General features: G+C 35.4%; 1 protein-coding gene across 1 annotated transcript in view; it reads right to left on the bottom strand.

Moving 5' to 3' along the window:
* Positions 1-21,827, bottom strand: part of MLLT3 (MLLT3 super elongation complex subunit) — a 273,917-nt gene that overhangs the window by 114,182 nt on the left and 137,908 nt on the right. The window contains exon 3 of the mRNA XM_012449995.2: positions 483-565. Coding sequence (XP_012305418.1) covers positions 483-565 — 83 coding nt within the window. The remainder of the gene's footprint in view (positions 1-482; positions 566-21,827) is intronic.

Genomic DNA, 21,827 nt, shown 5'->3' with positions numbered 1-21,827 from the left:
GACCAAGGACAGGATATCTTTAACATGAAGAATTAAGACTCTTCCATCATTACCTGGAATTCTTTTTGCTGCTCTCCCTCATTCCTATGAAAACTCTGAACAACACTTTTTCATAAACCATTTGATATGGTTTGGCTTAAAGAGATCAGTGATTACCATCTTGGAAAAGATAAATATGTTTGTAAAATGGAAAGAGGAATTATAGTTTTATAGTAAAATAGAAGAATTATAGTTTTTCATCTCTATAAAGGAACACTTAATGAATTTCATATAATCTGACTGCATATAATTAAAATTATCTTCTTCAAAGCCACTTCCTTGATAATTAAGGGTAATGACAGCCAAAATTCCTAGAAGACAAATTTAAGTTTTATTTTAAAATCATCTAGTGATAGAAGTGCTTCTGAGTCAAAATTATTTTAAACATCATTTAGTCAATGGTGGATCTTCTACTGAAAGATTAATGGGTAAAGATTACATACCTTGTTTTTAAAATAAACCTCAATTGGCAAAATGAAACCAGCATACCCAGATTCTTCTACTTTGTAAGGTGGATCTTTGCACACTGCAACATTAAAAAAGAAAATAGGTAAGATGAGAATAATAGACAAAGAGGCATTCTTCTTTAAAAACAGAAAAGAATCCCATTCTACCATCCGGATCACATCCAATTTTCGTAGCCCCTTGCTAATCCCCCAGTTGAGTTTCTATCCTTTATTTATCCTTTATCCTTTATTTATTTATCTATCCTTTATTTCTTCTCCAGAAACTATAAAAATTTCTCCTAAGTAAAGCAGATGTTTAAGTCATTTATTCAAATTTTGGTGAAGAATAGCTCATCACAGTCAGCCATGATTATTAATGAGTGAACTTCACTCGTTAGTACCCTGCCTAAAGCTTTAGGGAAATGCAGTCCTCAGTTTGAAAATAACTGTAAGCTTCCTAACAAGAGTATTATCTACGTCTAGTCTTTGATGCAAATCACTCCCCACCTTAACTCCTGACTTGTCTGAGATGTCCTGACTTCTATGCCATCCTCTTTCCTTAGAAAAATCCAAAACCCAGAGTTTCTCAATGATGCATAACCTACCTCCTTCACATACTCAAAAGGAATGCTTACTGAAATATCAATATACATACGAACACTTAAGATCTAATCAAATTGTAAGAATACACAAGAAACAATAAGGCTTTTATTTCTCATGGAGTTAAAAGGAAGCAAGGCTATTAGGCAAGCTCTTGGGGAATGAGAGACCCTGAGAAGCTAAACAGGATTTTATTCCACTAAAATTTCAATTAAATGAAAATCAATCACAAGCCAACTGAAACCATGCTAGTTAAGACTGCATTTTGGTGGTATCACAAAGTAAACACGTACATGCCAAAGGCCACACACACTGATGCCCTGAGTCCTCTTCAGCAGCCCCTGCTTACCTGTCCCTTTGTCACCTACCAAAACCCCCCATGCTTCATTCCAATGCATTTCCCCCAAATGTGACCAGCATTTCCCTCCTGCACATGGTCCTCCTGTTCCTTCCACCACACCTTGAAGCTACTCTTAGTATCCTCCACAAATTCTAATTCTCATTCCTTCACAAGATCTTTCTAGACCACAGAGTATTACCATCTCTTTTCCTTTTAGCCTCCTGAAAAGTTAAATATCTGAATCAGTGCCCTGACATTGAACAGAGTTCCTTATGACCATATATTGAAGGATCTTGTCTGCTAATTTCCTTTTTCTTCTCAAGGACAGAAAGCACGTTCACCTCAAGAAGATAAAGAGTGTCAAGGGCTCAGGAGACAGCAGCCAGCATACTCGGGTGCCAATCCATGATCCTCCTCAGACTAGACAGGCTACCTCTGCAAAATTATTTCACCTCAGATCCCTGGACTCCTCTTCAAGACAGTATGAAGACTAAATGGGGTGACTGTTATGGACTGAATGTTCGTATTCCCCTAAACCTCATAAATTGAAATACTATCAGGAGGTAGGAACTTTGGAAGGTGATTAGGTCATGAAGGGGGAACCCTCATGAATGGGATTAGCACCCTAGAGAGTTCTCTTGCCCCTTCCTCTAAGTGAGGACATAGTGAGAAGACAGCAGTCTGCAACTGAGGAGATCTCCCACCAGAATCCCACCATGCTGGCACTCTGATCTGGGACTTTCAGTATTGTTTATAAGCCATCCAGTGTATGGTACATTGATAAAGCATCGTGAATGAATAAGCAGAGTCATGTGTGTAAAAGATGCAGCACAGGGCCTGGCACACACATAAGTTCTCAGTAAGTGACTCAAGCCAGACAGGAAATCTAATCCCAAAACATCCAATTATCATGTAGCTTTTCTGGGTGAAAACGAAAAGCACGCAACAAGCAGATCACCCTCGATTTGGGTCAGAAGACTCAGGTCCACAGCCCAGGACTGAATATTTTCTAGACAGCCTATGTTTTCTCTCCCTTTAAAGGAGAGGAAACACCATCTACACAACTGAAGGCATGGCCATCAGCAAGCAAGGAGACTATATGTAGGGAAACAGGAGTACAAGGCATTTTCATTACAGAAGTGATGTTGATAATGTACATGAAAATTGGTTTGACATTAAGCAAAAATATGGTTACAAAAAGGTAAACTGAAGCCCACCTTAGGAAAATTGCCTCAAACTGACATCAGAAGAAGTAAATCAAAAATGAGCCATCTCACTTGACCTTATAAGTTTCTTTAATAGAGAAATGAAACAGTGAAAGGTTCAAGAGTGGCTTCAGTCTTGCATTTACTGACCACCTGTCAACTCATCATGAATATTCAAAGACTGCGAACACTGGGGAGAAGTGAGAGAGTATCACTAAATGCATTGAGCAGCCCCTACCTCACCTTAGCAAGAAGGCTAGTGTTACACTCATGACATTTCCAGGCGGCAGAGCTCCTTTTCAGAACAGCAGTTTCAGTGTCCAGGTTGCTTGGGATTAATCATGCCAATGTCATTGGAAGGAAGTTTATTTTGTGGGCTGCTGCACATGCCAGAGAAGTTATAGCTGTTACTCTACATACACTTTTGTATAATTTATTTTCTCTATTCTGAATGCAAATTGCTCCTATTATCAGAAACAGCTGTTCGTGAGCATATCTTATCGTTGAATGTCTTTGGATTTTTCCCCCCCTCTTTAAAGAAAATGACCTGCTATGTACTAATATTCTATAGAAGTGTGATTCTATAAGAAACTGCTTACCAACTCATATAATTATTTTTAAATGAAATAATTTCATCAATAACAATGAACAATGTCTGTAAAGCCATGAGTTCTTAATTAGAAGCAAACAATAGGAACTTTTTACACACAATAAACAGTCTAGAAAATCAGTAGCCATGTAAATAATAACTTAGTTCTAATCTGAAGAAAGTCAAATTAGGGGAAGTTGTTTATTTATTTGAGTATTTTATGATAAGAATCATTAGTATGAGTTTCTTAGTTCAAAACAAGAAACACAAGTTAAAACTAAGAAACATTTTAGCCGGTAGGAATACTATATTAGATATAAAGCAATTCTTTTTTAAACTAGTAGAACCATGTTTGGGAGGGATCACCTTCTGTCACTTGCAACACTTCTTCATTCAGAGTCCCTTCTCTCACTGCATCAAGTTTATGATATCTAAGCATTCTAAACACTTAAATTCATTCTTCCTCTTGATTGTTCAAGAATCACATGATCCTTAAGATCTATGTAATAAAAGGCCAAGTTTCAGAAGCTATTGAAGGAATATTCACCTTTAGAAAGCCATAAAAAATCTTTAGGTTACAATAAAATGGGAGAATTAATATTTACTTTTTAAATTCTCATGTTTTGTTATATGCATAATGCGCTCTCACATATTAATTCAGGCAAAATCATTAAAAGATTTTTTTCATCTGTAAAACCCAGCCCAGATGTTAACTCTATCAGAACATCTCCCTTGGCCCTCTTCCATGATCTTGTTGCAATGAACAGGTTAGTAGGTAAGCCATTTACCTCTCAGACTCCTCCACTAGACTGACCCCCCTCGAGGTCAGCAACCACATCATTATTCATATCTGTAATGCCTGACACCACCATTGAGCCAAATAATATGTACTCAACAAATGTTTGTTAAATTTAACTCTTAAAAGACTCATGCTACCATTCACTGATTTACTATCGCCAAAGAAGTTGCTTTTTCAATAGAAGTGGTGAGTTAATCTCAACCAATCAAACTCTTCTCCAAACTCCCTACAATCAACATAAACTTTTAAAACTTTTAAAGAATTGGTGCAGGTGATAGAAAAGTGTTGCCACAGAGGATATTTTTCTTGAGTACTGTGGAACTGGTCCTAGTTCTGAGGGTACCACATTTTAAGCAATGAAGTTAATCAACCAGGCCAGAAGATCTCTAAGGCCATTTTGAAACTAATACTCAACAGCCATAAATAATGCCTCCCCTTCTCCTCTCCTTCCACACATTACTACCCATGTGCTCTGAGACTCTAATTGGGAGAGATTTTCAAAACTCTCTTTGTCCAATTAATCCCATGTACCACATATAGTCTACTAGAATAGTATTTTGAAAATTCATGCCTGAGAGAAACAGGCCAAAGTTTTTGTTTGTTTAAAAAAAGTGTAATTGGGTTTAATTGCATTTTTCCCTGAAATGGCTTTTCAAAATAATAGACACAATATAGATTCAAATATATAATACGTAGTATGACACTAACCATACATTGACCAATAACCTATTTAATTTTTAGTTGGAAAACATGTACATAAGGAAGAAAAACACATGGAAAAAGGGAAAAGAAAATGATCTGGCAACGTTTAAATAAGTAAGAACTTTTAATACACAAGAAGTCAAATCCTTACTTATTAAAAGTCCTTACTGAAAATTTTAATATTCTCATTTAGAAGTAAAGGATTTGACAAAGAGCTATGCTTGGTACAGAGAAATAAATCCTCCTTAAATGAATAAATAAATTTATGCTCATAAATTACTTATATGTATATTCAATAAATAAATGTAATTAATAGGAGCCTTTTTTTTAGCACCAAAAGAAAAAATTCTGCCAACTCCGTAAGACCTTAATTTAAACTTCAGAAATATTATTAGGCAACAGTTTTTTCCTAAAACCTCAGGAAAATAGCTTGCAGTCTCCTCTCCAGAGCATTCCTCTAGTCTATTTGTTTTGATGTTATGATTTATAGCCATCAGAATACTTTTGTTAAGAACACAGCCCGGTTGCCCATTGATAATTATTAGCTTTATTTACTATGCAGAGAGTCCTTCAGGAAGGAAACACAACGAACTCTCTATATATAGACTGGTTATTACTACTGCTTTGTGCCAAATGTCCCTTTCAGCTTTAGCATTTTGGACTCCCTCACTTCCTGCTTCAGTTCTACCACATCAGAGCCCCCAGGAATGGGGCAAACAGGGTCCTGCCCAGCCCATCTCTCTGCTCCCAAACAGTTCTGCATGAGCATCTGGAAGTCTAGAGCCAGCGTCTGAAAGTCTGAGCACCAGAGGGTAGCTTACCGCACCTACCACTAAACATGGCTTAAGGCTTTATAGTCAAGACATTTTGAAAACAAAAATCAACAGTTGGGTTTTGTTTTTATTTTTATAAGCACACACATGCACACACACAAAAGATTCTCCATTGCTTCTATTCAGCCCATTTCAAACCAGATTATTCCTAAAGAATGAAATTTTAAAAAGTTTTCCCTCTTTTGTGTTTTACTTCTTCTATTTCCTTAGAAAAGAATTAAAGATAAAAATCAACCAATATACTGAGTTATGTGTTGAGTTGTTCTCACCTTGTGGATTTTCTAACCTCCTCTGGACTCACCACTCAAGGCCCGACTCAATAGCACCTCCTCTAGAGAGCCTACTGCCAAAATGCCATACAAAAAAATGGTCATTTCTCTCTTCTACCTTTTTCTCATTGCATCATATGAGCTTATCCTAATGTATCTGCTACCATCAAGTCCCATCCTCATCCCTACTTAATTCTGAGCTTTCCAAAAGCTAATGCTGCTTCTCTCACCTCCTCTCATCCCTTACCCCAGACCATCATTTATGAAATTGATTTAAATTTATGAAACATAACTTTAGCATGAGTTTTAAAAGAAGGGATGGAGCAAGCCTGACAGTTGGGGAGAAAGTATACAAGGCTTGGACAGCAAGCAGAAAGTGTGAGCAAAGGCATCAGGAGAGTAAAATCAGTATAATGAGACAGTTGGTATAAGCAGAAACACTGAAAACAATGAAACAACAGACAATACAAACAAAGTTTACATTTGTATAGAGAATATCATGCTATACACACTCAGAAATTCATGTCAAAAGTCCAGGAGGGGAAAAATGGATTGTACTCATAAAGGAGGGATCATTAAATTTGAAACGTTACAGAGAACCCCTGGATTTGAAACAAGAATACAAGACTCCAAATTGGCTATATTGCAAAACTCTTAATGATGATACATAAAAATTACTTCATTTGTTAGTAACTTGGAATCTTTACTTATACACTCAGAATATCCCTAGCTTCTCTTTCAAGAGGGTGAGGGGGAGGAGAAATCTTCTTTAATGTACACACAACATTTTTAGCTTTCTGAGGAGTTTAGTCATTAGAGTTAGCAAAGCCCATGTAGCTGAGGTTAAGTCAATACATTTCATCTTCAGGGAATGTAACAGCTATGTTAAAACAGGACTGCCTTCACAATCATTTCTTCAAGGAATGTATAATAGACAAGCCAGCAAAATTCAGAAGTTGCCCAAAACTAGATAATATTATGAATTGTCAGGAAATACTAAATATAATTCCTCAGAATTATATCTTTCACTAAAATTGATAGTGCTTCTCCAGCGACTTGCCCCAAGTTCCCTCAATATAACTCAATACAGAATTGTTTCAAATGATTAGCCTGCTGGACATATACGTCCAAGCTAATATGATGGGAAACAGAAAACCTGTATCTTCAGAGAAAGGTCAACACAGACCTAATTTTTTATTGAAAATTATACAAATGGAAAAATCTTGAGACTTGTATTCCAGGAATTATCATCATTTTCTTAAAGTTAAACCTTGGGCAAAATATCTACATTTCAGAAAGTCCATCTGGAAAAGCAACATTAGCTACACAGAAAATGATATTCTAGGAAAGTAACTAAGAATTGTTCCCAATATTTGGCAGGAACATCTTCATTTCAGTGTGCACTACTACATCATCAAAGCTGGTCATCAGAAACGCAGTTCTTCTGGGGTTTTTTTCTTAAATGAAATATCTAAAAAGCCATTGAAGAGTATCACTTCCTAAAATAATCACCTTTTGATTTCTGTAGGTAGCAGAAAAAACAAACCTTGGGACAGCCCACTGGCATCAAAATTTTACCCAGACTTCCATGTACTACACGTGGCCCAGCTACTGCTAAAACTGGTCGTGTTTTTTATTTAGAGGAAAAAAAGAATTTTAATGTGTTAATTTATAAAATTATACTTTTCATTAATATTAACTCACTTCTTCTCAATAATAGCCAAATTAATTAAATTCATCAATCACTGCAAAATCTTAAGGCTACAAAGATAAGACAAGAGTCTTGCTCTCAGTCTAACCAGGGACTGTCGCCTGCTAAGTCTGAGTTCTATTTTAGGGACTGTGGATAGAGCAGCAAACAAGTGACAAGTCCCCTGCACTTAAACTTATATCCACTGTTGAGAGACAAAGGGAGGAAGAGGAGAGAAAGACAATATGCATATATAAAATATTGAGAAAGTATTGAGTGACAAGTGCCACATAAAAATAACAGCACTGAATAATAAGTGCTATGATAATAAAGCAGACTAAGAGAACAGGAGCTCTTTTTTTTATTTTAGAATCATAGTCCCTCTCTAAGGAAGTGACATTTAAGTTGAGACCTGAAGGAAAAAAAGGGGGGGGTGGGTATGTGTTGGCCCGGCAGAAAAAAAATGACATTTAAGTTGGTTACAGAGGAAGATGTGCAAACAATCTAAAGCCTGTCCTTATGTTCATCTCCAGCACTACTTAGCCCCTTACCTGATTTCTTCCTCTATAACTGAGGCGAAAGCCATTTCCTCCTTCCTAAACATTTCCTACCTGTGTTTCTCTTCCATGAATTCACCATTTAATAACCCACACAGGTTTGGCTCTTACAATTTAATGATAATCTCATTTCTCGTATCTTAAATTCTCCTAATGCTATAAACCCCCAAGAACTTATAATCACTCTACATTATGAATATTTTATAAGCAGATATAATTGTTGGGAATTTATATAACCTAATTTTTCTTTTTCAATCTGTCCCTTGAAATTTCAGAGTTCCTACAGACAATATAGAATCTAGACTAAGGAATACCAAAGCATAAAAAAACAGTGTAAGTGCAACTTCAGAAAAGGAAAGATAACAGGTGAAAAGCTATCTGCACAAGGAAGTGAAATAGTGTTACAGAGAAAAAAAATACATGGTTCAGGAGACACAGGGGAAAAGTACAAAAAGAGATAATGTTCTAATAATTAATATACAGTAGTTCTAATTTTCTCAAACATATATTCACCCTAAAAGGATAATTTTCAACTGAAATAGATAGGTTTTTACTTTTAATAAATGCATTGTATATGAGTCACTTTTAAATACACTACACCCATATTCTCTTATGTAAGATGCAATTTCATTTTTTATTCTGACCCTTTTTCTGCAAATACAGAGGACAACAAAACTGTGTTACACACAACAGTTATCAATTGCAGTAGGGTGATAGAAATGGCAATGTGTTATAAAATCATCAAACATAATAAATCAAAATTAAAACCCATTTCTGAGTTTTGAAAAATAGCCTAGGAGACCACCACAATCTAGCTTCACAGAAACACCAAAATATAATGACTTAATTTTTCTTAATAAATTTTTGCTTTATTCCCTTTTCCAGGAGAGGATCCAAAATTGTCCTAACTTCAGAAGAAGAATTAAGAACAAGAGTTCTTTTCAGTATCATCTGAGCTGTACTTTTTTTCCCCCTGCATAGCATTTGGCATAGTGGTAAGCCTATCCTAAATATCCTAATTGATTTAAACTCCACTGGACAAAGACAGAATGAGGCTGATGTTAATATGATGATGTCAGTTTATACATGGTGCATATAGGAGTATTGTTTCTGCTTAGCCCGACAATCTTTCAATCTTCTTCAATAAACCAGGGAAAATTCAGTTTCTCCACTTTTCTCAAGCAGGGATTTCCAAACTGTGTTCCCAGAAATGTTACATCTTTGCAGGGTGTTTAGGTGATTCTACAAAACAACAGGGTATTTGCCCCAAACAATGAAAAACTGAACAGTGGAAGGACCCATCCTAGTTTTAGATACAGCTTGAGTATCTCTTGTCCAAAATGCCTGGGATCAGAGGTTGATTTTGGATTTTTTAAGATTTTGGAATATTTGCCTTATACTTACGGGTTCAGATTTCAAATCCAAAAATCTCAATCCAAAATGCTCCAGTGATTTCCTTTGAGTGTCATGTTGGCATTCAAAAGTTTCAGATTTTGGAGCCATTTTGGATTTCAGATTTTTAGGTTAGAGAGACTCAACCTGCACAGCGTTAGTGTCCCCTTAACATTATGTGAAAAAAATGGCTAAAACAAAATCTGAAACCACTGTTCAAAAGTATGTACATTATGAGGTTTTAGTTACATCATTTACGTAAATCTACTTTGTTACAGAGTATGGGGTTTTTTTGCTTGCTCCTACCAAACACAGTATCGGTTTACTGTTTTCTCCCTATCCTGACTATAGAAGTGAAAAACACAGATCTCTCGGGTTTGTAACTCTGGCATGTCTTTAGGTTAAATAGGTAACAGAATAAAGAACAGCTTTTACTCATCTCTGCAGATCAACTTTTACAAACACCTTCTGATTATCAACTGTGGTACTGATTGCACAGTATCTAATGGTCTCTGAATTGCAGGAATTACTAAGTAGGGGGATAAATACAGCAGCACAAATATAAATGAAAGAGAAATCAAAACAAACCTAAAAACTACTAGTAGTCAGTGTTATAGGAGGGTGCTCACAAACTGAAATGCTTAGGGAACAAATCAGGGAGAAGCAGAGAAGCCCCAGTCATTGGGCTTACGTTTGTTTTAAAGCAAGCAGGTATGACTGTCAAAAGGAAGAAGAAAAGAAAATTTTAATGAGTAGTAATGATTCTAGAAAAACTTAGTGGAAGACGATTATAATACAAGCTAGAGTATATGTGAAATATTCCACAGGATGGCAAGTGAATTAGGTAGGTATTTCTTAACAGTTCTTTTCAATCTCAAGACACTAAGAAAATAAGAGGAGCGTTGAGAGAGAGAAAGAACCAAGATATTAGTAAAGATTTTTTTTCAATTGAGACAAGGTGACTATGTTGTCCAGGTTGGACTTGAACTCCCGGCCTCAAGCAATCCTCTCGCCTCAGCCTCCCAATTAGCTGGGACTATAGGCTCCACCATCATGCCCAGCTTAAAAATTTAAAAGTCCAGGCTGGGCGTGGTGGCTCATGCCTATAATCCCAGCACTTTGGGAGGCTGAGGGGGGTGGGTTATGAGGTCCAGAGATTGAGACCATCCTGACCAACATGGTGAAAACCCCATCTCTATTAAAAATACAAAAATTAGCTGGGTGTGAACCTGGGAGATGGAGGTTGCAGTGAGCCGGGATCGCACCACTGCACTACAGCCTGGGCAACAGAGAGAGAGACTGTCACAAAAAAAAAAAATTAAAAGTCAATGATGAACAGATTTAATCTTATTTGGAAGTAATAAAAAATAACTATTTTGAGAATAGAAGCAAAGGTAACCAAATAACACAAAGCATGTTGATTGCCCATTGCCCCAAATAAACAAAAAGAACAGGGAGTACAGAAAATGAAAACTAAATACGAAGACAGAGGAGGAAAAAGGAGGCTGAAGGTTAAGATGCTGCTAGAAATTACTACTGTACCTCAAATACAAAAAGGAATTCTCAAGTATGCTGCTGAAGCTTACTGTAATAACTGGTACATGTTTTGCTCACTTAAATCAAGGGCTCATTGAAAACTTTAAATTAGTAACAGGCGGCATTTTGTGGCAGAGACAGGCAGGTATAATAAGGAGGCAGAGGACTTTCGTGGTCAAGAGCCAGAGCCTTTGAGAAAGATCCTTAGGTTCAGATCCCCTCTTGGACATATTATGTTCTGTTCCCTCATTTACAATGTGAAGCTAATATTACTGCCTACTTCATATAGCTCCTATAAACTTTAAAAGATTATCCATGCTAGAAAGCATGACATTGTCCCTTAACTTTTAAAACACTTTCTGAAAACTAGAAATCACCCAGTTATCTTATAGTAGTCAAATGCAAAGCATAAATATTAAAGAATTTTTTTGGACTTTCCCCCCAAAGCAGAGTGAAATACAGATATTCGCCATCAGTATAATTAAATATTCTTAAATTTGTTTTTATTTTTTGCTGCCATAGCTCCTTGACAGGTATATATGAAAAAAGAAAATGTTCCTCACTTGGAGTTCTTTTAGCTCAATCCACCACTAACAGTACTGTTAGCAGTGGGGCCACACTCATCAGCCCACCTGGAAACTCATCAAGCCCAAGTGAGGACATATTATGAAAAGGCTTTACGTAAGGCTTCCGAGGTTATGTACTAAAGTAGGAACAGTGAAATATTGCAATAAAACAAATGAATAGAAAATGGAAATGTAATCTAAGTTTTGAGTCCTGTGGTACAGTAAAAGAAAAATTAACGGGGAATCAAGGGACATGGTTCTGGCTCCATTTCTTTGACAAACTAGCCATTTGTCCTTTTAACCACTTACTGTAGCCCTACTCTGTCACATAAGAAACCAGCGTCCATTTCAGAGGCTGCTTCTACATCTAAAATTCTATCATTCTAAGGACCAGCCACATATGCTACTTCTACTCTAACCTGAAAGCAAATGCATTTTGTTTTTTCATTATCTTCGTTTAAGCATAAAACATTTATCAGCTAAACACCACATGTGCTGTTAACACAATCAGGAAATTGAGACAAAACAAGCAAATAAACAACAAAGACGAAGAGATTTAAAATCACACTTGAATTATTTTAAATATATTTGGTAAAGGCGTTTTTCTTAAATAGAGAATAACGGTATTTTATATTAGACCATTAAATAAAGGAATACTAAATATAACTGTAAATATTAAATATAAAGGAATAATAAATAATTGCCCCATACAAAAAACATTCGATTTTCATTTTCTTGTTTCCATTCTTACTCTAGAGTCACCTTAAATATGCCAAGTAAAACCCTGTTTTGCATGTATAAATCAAACTAGCAATTTGATTCCTCAGGAACTTGGTATAATTTAGTTAGAGGAGCATAGGAACTCTAGTATTAAGAAATGAAACAATAGAACCTACCTGGCAGCATTTATGAGAAACATCATGCCTTTAAAACGGTAAAATAGAAAATTGGATCAACTGTTTACACATTAGGCATAGCACACTATGTAAAAAGCTCTTGAATGTTACAATTTTTCTATATATTGCAATTGTAACACCCTTGTTCTTAATCACGTTGAAGCATATTACATTGCTTTTTAAATACAACACACTCTGCCAATGCAGTCAGTCTTAATAGTATTCCAGAACAGCATGCCCATATGAAAGATAGATTGATGAATAGGTTTATGCCCTATTCAAGGAGATGAAACAAGCTCAACAGAAAGATTAAATAAGGCTCCTGCCAATAGTTGAATCTTAAAGAGAAGAACACAACTCAAACCAAATGTTACAGGCAAAGGTCAAACAAGAGAATAATTAAGAGCCTAACTTGAAGAGCTAGCTAGCGTTTGCTAATTCGATGTAATGAGAAAATATATATATATATCTCTTCTTAAAATGTGACCATAACAACTTTCACTGAGTCTGTTTTAAAAGATAAATTATAAAACTGAATAAAGGTGAGCTAAGTCCCAAATAATCTTCACAGGGAACCATTCCTATTGTAAATAGACTAGACCTTAGGTACAAAACACATTAAAATCTTACTATCATATTGTACTTTAAAAATAAATTCTAGAACTATAAAATGTCAAATAGTAACAGAAGTATGAATTTTGGTAAAAGCTTCCAGTTAATTTTGTGTAGAATTCTATCGTTACCTAATTTATTTATATAAAAAGAAATTTTACAAAGAAAAAAACTGCAATTTGTTTCCAGAGTACTACTGTTTGTTGACTTAAATGTCCAGCCACCAGTTTCAATCTATTCTAACACGGTATTTAACTAAATGGATAAACATGTATTTCTCACTGTGCACACATACCACCTTCAAAATGGAAGTACGATCTCAGCTCTTGAAAAATGTGGAAAGAATACAATAGTGCTAAAAGATTAGAAAAACGTTGACCATGTTAGTAGCAAATATTTGGGAGGCATTATAAACCCATCTTGAGAAGGCTGGTTTATTTAAATTTCTCATGGGACAACAGGTAGATCTGTGTTTTATTTAAAAAAGTTGCTCTCCCTGTGTGCTGTCATTTCCTATGTTGAAATCCACAATCTAATTTACTTTTCTCTCCTAAATAGCAATGTTTTTGGACAATGATGCTGATATCAGCTAATGAACTAAGTGAATCATGTGAATTAGTATGCCTAGGTCAATGCCATGCCCATGGAGTAAATACAGTCAACCAGAAAGACTACCAAGAAACCAAACAAGCTTTTTCTACTCTATCAATTCCTTTTCCCTGATTCTATGTTTTCATCAAGAAATGCTAGTAGATAAACTCTAAATCCATCTGACTCTAGTTTACTCCTGTGATGTCAAGTACTATTGTTTAGCTTCTACCCTAAACCAAAGGTACAAAGGAGGGTAGAGAGGGCGTAATAAACTAAACAATAGTACTTGACATCACATATAGAAAATTTTTTTTTTTTTTTTTTTTTTTGAGACGGAGTTTCGCTTGTTACCCAGGCTGGAGTGCAATGGCGCGATCTCGGCTCACCGCAACCTCCGCCTCCTGGGTTCAGGCAATTCTCCTGCCTCAGCCTCCTGAGTAGCTGGGATTACAGGCACGCGCCACCATGCCCAGCTAATTTTTTGTATTAGTAGAGACGGGGTTTCACCATGTTGACCAGGATGGTCTCGATCTCTTGACCTCGTGATCCACCCGCCTCGGCCTCCCAAAGTGCTGGGATTACATATAGAAAATTTTAATATTTTTAAATGATGCTTTATTTATAAATACATGCATCTGCTCTCACACATACTCTAAATAAACACGTACCAAACATTACAAATAAGTCATTTTCTTTCCTACTTGCAACAAAAAGTAGTACGACATTTAAAGACAGCAAATTTCAAATTACTTCTTCTTTGGAGATAACAATAAAGGTATGATTTATTTAACACCTTTCACCAAGTCCCTGAAAGATCACTGATGTCACATAAATCTATAACATAAGGAAATAAGTAGCTTAAGAGCCCTGCCAGCCACCCTTTTTTAAAGATGGAATATGACAACTTAAGCAATTTACTCAGAGGTCAGTGAGCTAATTCCTGGCATTCAATCAATAGATATTTATTAAAGGCTTCTGTGTAGCATTTTGTGCCGGATGCTTAGATGAAAAGTATTTTTTTCCTTTTCCTTATTTGGATCTTCTCATTTTTCTACAAAAACAAAAATTGTTACTTGTAATAATAAGAAAAATCTTTAAAACAGTAATGTGATGTTGAGTGAAATTAAGAGGAATTTGGAGAAATGTAAGGTCTCTGGAATTTGAAACATTCAGAAAGTCAAGGAGGACTGAGTTCTAGGTCTTCCACCTATATGTACTTTCCACTCTATACCTTTTCCTATGAAAAACATACAGGCAACAAGTTTACAAAGATATCAGACTTAGAGCCAGCTAAACTGTGTTTTTTGCTGCTCTGACATTTCCCAGCTGTAGTAATTAACATTAGGTAGGTTATTTAACTTCTCTCTACCTCAGATTCTCCTAACCATAAACCAATGAAAGCATGGCTGTGCAAATTCAACGTAACACATTATTTTATGAGAAAACTGATTTGTAAATGCTAAACTCCTGTCAAACATTATTCTTAAAACATATTTTGCCAATAATTATGCACGCTTCCACTAAATGGGGACAAAGAGAAGGTGCCACTGAGCCAAAATTTCTGACTAACCAAGAGATAGGTGTCAGAGATACTGAGACATAGTTCTGCCCCTAAGGATGTCACCTACCATTAGTTGGATAGAAAACTCTAGTAGGATATGGATATTACACCTTTACCACCAATACAGCAAGGAAAATGAAGACCCTAAAAGAATATATGATTAGAATAGCATAATACTGCTAAACAATTAAGATGAAATAAATGACATAAGTTCGAAAGTTTCTCCTTTTACAAATATCGTTTACTTGAACTTCATGTTTTAGTTTAATGCTTTTATTATCTCTTCATGGCTTTAATTCCAGCTTCATTTAGATAACGTGTTATAGCTGTCAAAATATGTTTCTAGGAATTTTTTATATTAAAACCCAGATATTACTTAATTTTATTAGGATTTTCATTTGCCTTAAATTTACTGAGATAACAGGAACTATATTAATAAACTAGTATGCAAATTTTTCAAGTTATCATGGATTTCCTGGGATAGGTTTATATTCTGAGATGGTTCCAACCCTCAATGCCACTGCCACCACCTATTTTCAACAAATGTGTTGCCTGCCATTCACTTATTCCTTTCCCAAACATCGCACAGTTATCATACACCAGGACTAATAATGCAAGTATGAATGAAATAAGGACTTATCCTCAAAAGGATCATAGTTAGGCATTTTCTATCCAAGCATTTTAGATCCCAAGTAAGAATTTCAAGTACTGCCCACCCCTACCACTGGGGGTTGGGCACTAAATAAGTGAAGGTGCCAAGTATTTAGTAGCAGTAGTTGAACATCCTAAATTGAACAAACTTCAGATGGGCGTAAACCAACTATACAGAAAATATATAAAAGCCCCTGCATGTTTTTGAAGAAACAGTTCTTAATAACCAAAAAAAAAAAAAAGCTTTTCATAAGCTGTAAGTGCTAATACAAATACCAAGCAAACCAAATTTAGAAATATCTTAAGTTCTAAACCATATCCTTTCCTTAATCATATTAGTTCAGCAATGTAATTGCAATTCAATCCTCTCCCAGTCATTCAAAAGTTGGCCACCCTCCCAAAAACACTTCAACTGCTATTCTTTCCATTTTTTTTCTTTTTACTAGCATTATACTTAAAAAAAAAAAAGGTTTCTTAGCTAAGACTTCATTGGTTAAATTACACCTAGAACAGTGGTCTCTGGATCAGTAACAGCAGTATCATCTGAAAGACTTGTTAGAAATACCAATTCTTGGTCTTTACTCCAGATCTCTTAAACCCCAAACTCAGGCGTAGTCTGGAGCAATCTGTTCTCCCAAACCTTCCAGGAGATTCTGATGCTTGCTCAAGTTTGAGATCCATTGCACTGGAGTTCTTCTCATATATTCAGCCTAGTCAAAGAAAAGATGTTTTCTCTTTGCAAATCACTTTTTCTTATTGCTTCAGTTACACTGCTATTTTTTTCCTCCACCAAATGGTTAAAGGTACTTCTCTCATCTGAAAAACTGCATCATTTTCCAAGACACTTTTTTAAGGAACATGATGTACAATTATGCCCTATATTTCCCTTTCTAAATAACATTATTTTAATAATAAAAAAATTGTTGTAATGTTGAGTTTCACTAACTATAATTTAAAAAAAAAAGAACAAAATAAAATGTTCACAAGTAAAATTATGATCCTCAATGTGATACTAACACAAGAGGTGTGTCTGTTTATTGTTCAATCACTGCCAGGAAGACATAGACATGGTCATGTGAGGAATTTTCTAAACATCAGAGGCTACACAACAGTTGCTTTCCATTGGTTGGTAAAGAATAGGACTGGGTCCAATATTCAAACTTAATCCACCAGATAATATTCAAACTTTTCCCATAAGAGCTGTCAAGAACATAGTAATCCCATAATGTCACTGCTATGAAAAACATTTTTTTAAAAAAGCAAAAGACAACAAAAAAAAAAACTATGCTAATAAACTCAAAAAACAAAGTAGCTGGAGGCTGCTTCACAATAATGGACTCAAAGCCTGGCTCCTGTACAACAATGAAGTGTAATACATAAATAATTATTGTGCAACTTGTAAATTACTACTGTACTTCCTAGTCATTGCACAAATAGAATTTATTGTACCACACTCTTGCTTCAAGTCTATTCCTAGAAGGCTAGAGATGATGCCTAATAGAAGTGTCAAATGGCTACAGACATGGAATAAAGTTGATTCCCTTAAATGATGATAATATAACCAGCCTCTGGATACTCAGAATGCTGACCTTGCTGCAGCTGCTTCTGATTTGAAAGTGTTGGCTGGAAGTGTCTTTTTCTGTCTCTTGGCTCCTAAACTTACAATTTATCATTTCTGAAGCCCTCGACACCATTTCTATAACTCTCTCATTATTGGACTGATTTGAAACAAAAGATTCTTCAGTAATTTCAGCTTAAGACCACACAGAAATTTTTATAATACGCTGCTTAAAGAAACGAATAGAGAAAATTGGAGGAGAAGATTTGAAGTGGTGGTAAAGAGTCTACATCTGTTATCATCTAAACAGAACACCTTGGAAATTAGCTCGTGTAGATATTAATGTTCAAACACAGCTATGTGTACTTACACTTTGAATGACTAGCTGACACACACTTAATATTCATTCTGTGAAGTCAATTACTCTTAAGTTATTGCTGTTAACATAAATAGCCCTACCCTATCTTATTATTCTGTTCCTATACATGGATCTCCTCATCCATATGCTACAAGGCTCAGTCTACCACCAAAAGACTCTGCTTTCATTCAGCGGAGACCCTGAGAAACACCCTTCTCTTCCATCCTGGTTTGTTTTTTCTCACATACAGCCCCCTCTCTGATCTAGCTATTTGCTCAAGAAAATAGTGCCCTATAAGCAGTTTGACCAAAGAGGAGAAAAAAAGCAGACCAAAAGGCGTCCTATGACTAAAATGTAATGAGGGCAATTTTCTCCCACAGCTATTAAGCTGATTTTGAAGGCAGCATCCACAGAAAGCACTTGAAAGAAACACACTCATTTGTAAAAATATGTTTCAATATATCTATTGCAAATCCCATCAGAACTTGAATATTTTTAATAGATGATAGGTAAAAGGGATTAGTGTTCTAAATAGTGGAGGACTTTATTACATATGTCCACGTCCAGGACTGAACTAGAGTAACTTAATGCTATGCATTCACCAAAGAGCTATCAGCCTAGTCATCAAGCCAAAGCTTTAAGGCTACTTGAGACTATAAAGTAATGGCAAGAGAAATGGGGAGAAAACTGAATTAAATTAATTAAATTTAATTAATTTAAATTTAAATTTAAATTAATTAAATTCATTTAAATCAACTGAATTTAATGAATGAATAAATAAATGAAAAATCCATTGGCTTAAGAGTAGATTCATGCACTTTAAAGGTCAGTATGATTTATACGACTTTAAAGGCTCAAGGTGAAGTTATTTGTGATGGGATGGCAGCTCTAGAAAGAAACTCAAACACAGCAGAAATGTCAGCCACTTGACTGTTAACAACTGTGCTTTCTGCAGTAAATTTCTATAATGTGAAAGAGGGTAGTCAAACAGATCTCTCTCAATAATTCACCTAAAAAGACAACCCATCCCCTAAGTCTTAACAACTTTTCACAAAGCTGCCCATCAAATCTCCTCTCCTGGAAGTCATCCTGCATTTTATTAACTTAATGGTTATAAAGTTATATTTATATAACTTTATATAAATATATATATATATATATATATATATATATATATGCTGCATTAAAAATAAGGCATGAATCAGTTTCAGTTAAGAAATATTTAAATTTTTAGTTACATACCAAGTTTCATACAACTTTCTACTATTATTCAGCTGTATTGAAATAAGTCATGCACATATGAAGGACAATTCAACAAGATCAGAAAAATATCATTTACAGCCCATGGTATTTGGTGCATTTGTTTAAAACAAAACCAAACCTGGTTTAGGTTCCTGGTTCAGGTCCCTGGGTCAGGAGTGGAAGACCTTCATTCTCACATTAGTTTTATGGGAAAAATCACATTTATTTCCATTACATTGATTTACATTACCTGGCTATTCCAGGATTTGGCATACTTTAAATATAATAACTTTTTACCCATCAAAGTTGAGTCCTTCTCCAAAATATACATAATATTTCATTTAAATAGGTTGAAGGTAGACTATCAGTAAAGCTATCAGTCAACGTGTTATTTCAGTCAGCAACAAAATTGTCCTACTGAAATAAACTATGCATTTCACTAATACATGTTTTTCTAAGTAACAAATATGATAATACTACCTAAAGGTTTTCCCAGTTATTCCAAACTTATTTGATTCAAAAACAGGAAAATTACTGTCTCAACATTAATGCTGCTAGTGTGTGTGTGTGTGTTTTTAAGAGACAGGGTCACATTCTGTCACCCAAGCTGGAGTGCAGTCATGCAATCATAGCTCACAGTAACCTCGAATTCTATTTGGTGAAGATATTTCCAGATAAAATGCCATGTGATAAATACGGTTAATAAAATAGGCGGGGGAACAGTACTTGAGCAATGCATACACTCTTCAAATTTTGTGCCATCTTCTCTACAAGACTCAAGGCAAGTCAGCAGGTTTGCTTTTTAAGCAAGTTAGAGTGACCCGAATCAGGTAAATACTTTTAAACAGAGACCCTGAGACAGTAACTTTGTTTTACTCAATGTATCCCAGAATTAAATATACTAACAATGTTATCTCATAGATTTCAGCATATCTTATCCATGTTCCCTCTTCATTACAGTGTATAAATTTAAGTTATATCAGTCACTTGTAAAATACTACCAAAAAATTTATAACCTTAAAACAAATAAGTAATGGCAACTTAATTCAAAAATAAATGGTAATACATATAATTATAAACCAAAAACCAAACAAAAGCCTATAAAATTACACTGGAGGCTTTATAAATCATATGGTACCTGGTTGAGATTCCTTGGAAATGCCAGTGAAAACCAACCATCTAAGCATTTATAATAAAAAACATGTTACATTCAAAGACAATATTTATCTTGAAGCCCTTTAAGCTCATCTTAAATAAGTGGTGTATTCATTCTAAAGACTGACATTTTCATTGATTTCTCAATATTAAATAAAAATTGTTAAGAATGATTATAATCAAGAAAATTATCAACTAGCTCAAATGTCGTGGTTTAAATTTATATCAGTAACCGTACCATATGTTAAGGAATCTATCCTTTAAAACAAACAAAACAGTTTTTTCCATCTGTGAATAAAGGCCAGGCTTTAAAACCTATGGTCTTTTGTTTTTTCCATCATGCTATAAACATGCTATAAATAGTTTGACAGACAGTTTCACCTTTAATTGAACCAACTCTGACTAGAACAGGGATATGGACTTTTGTCTCCTCCTTTCCCTGGGGCCCAGTGGGATGAATGCCGGAGGGATTCCACACAAGCTTTAGATGTCTTGGACTTAGACCCTATTTGTTTTGGAACCATGGGCTCCTTTCTTATTAAATTCTTCTTTTTGCCAGGAGAAAACTGGAACAAAAATGAAAAAGTGTTGATTTTAAGGTTTGCTCTATTTGTCATGATTGGAAATTTCAAGGCTCTTTTTTCTTTCTTTGTAATGCAACACACTCTACAAGTTGCTTATACCTTTTGTTTTTTAAAGCAGTATTTTAGAGAGAGGAGTGAAACAACTGGAGTCTCTATTTTATCATTTTATTTGACTAACAAACTCTGATGCAGCCTCTCTCATATCCCAATTAAAAATCTTTGAAAGTAGACCCCAATAAGTTAAAACAAACTCTGCCACATAAAACTGAAGCTGACCATCAACCTATCACTTTTATGTGAGCCTAATGTCCTAATGATCAGAAGGACGACAAAACTGGATAGAAGATGGGAGGGGAGCAGAGGAGAGGGGAGGGCAGCAGAGGGGAAGGGAGAGCAAGCAAGCCTTCCTTCTCTCCTATATGCTCTGAGGCCCAGGAAGAGTTATACAACTTCTCCCTGGAACTTAGTTTCTTCCATAAAATAAAGGGTAGAGGTAGTGACCTTTCTGGTTCTACAGTTCTACTATATTCCAGGGAGATACAGAGAGGGTACACAGTAGTATTAACCTAATCCCAGTGGTATGAGCTATTTTTGCAAGTGCACTTTTACCCTAAAATGAGATGACCAATCACTGCTATAAAAGCAACAAAGGATATCCTAAAGAGAAGGGAATATTTTCTATTGACTGTATGTTTCATAGATTATTAATTAATACCACATTGACAATTTAGGGTTTCATTTTTAATTAGGTTGCAGAAGAACTGCTGTTCCAGCCTTTGCAACTTCATCCCCCATTTACAACTGCCAAAGTAAAAGTACAATAATTATCGAAGGTGGATCAAAAGAAACAAAGCCTCCTTCAAATAACAAGTCCCCTAAACCCTGCCCTAGGGCTTAGAGTAGCTGTGTTTCCAGCATGACAAGAGCTTGGGCAGATCCTTTGCAACTGCTTGGTGATCACAGATTCATAGTGGACTGGCAGTGGCTGTACTGGGAAGCAGCATCTTGTTCCTCTACCTCTGTAGTCTCCTCTCAGATATGTGAACTGAAGTTAAC

Source organism: Aotus nancymaae, unplaced genomic scaffold (assembly GCF_030222135.1).
Source record: "Aotus nancymaae isolate 86718 unplaced genomic scaffold, 86718_ANA_hifiasm-v0.15.2.pri h1tg000003l, whole genome shotgun sequence".
Classification (NCBI taxonomy): Eukaryota; Metazoa; Chordata; class Mammalia; order Primates; family Aotidae; genus Aotus; species Aotus nancymaae.
The sequence above is the reverse complement of the archived record's forward strand: the minus strand, read 5'-3'. Positions and strand labels throughout refer to the sequence as shown.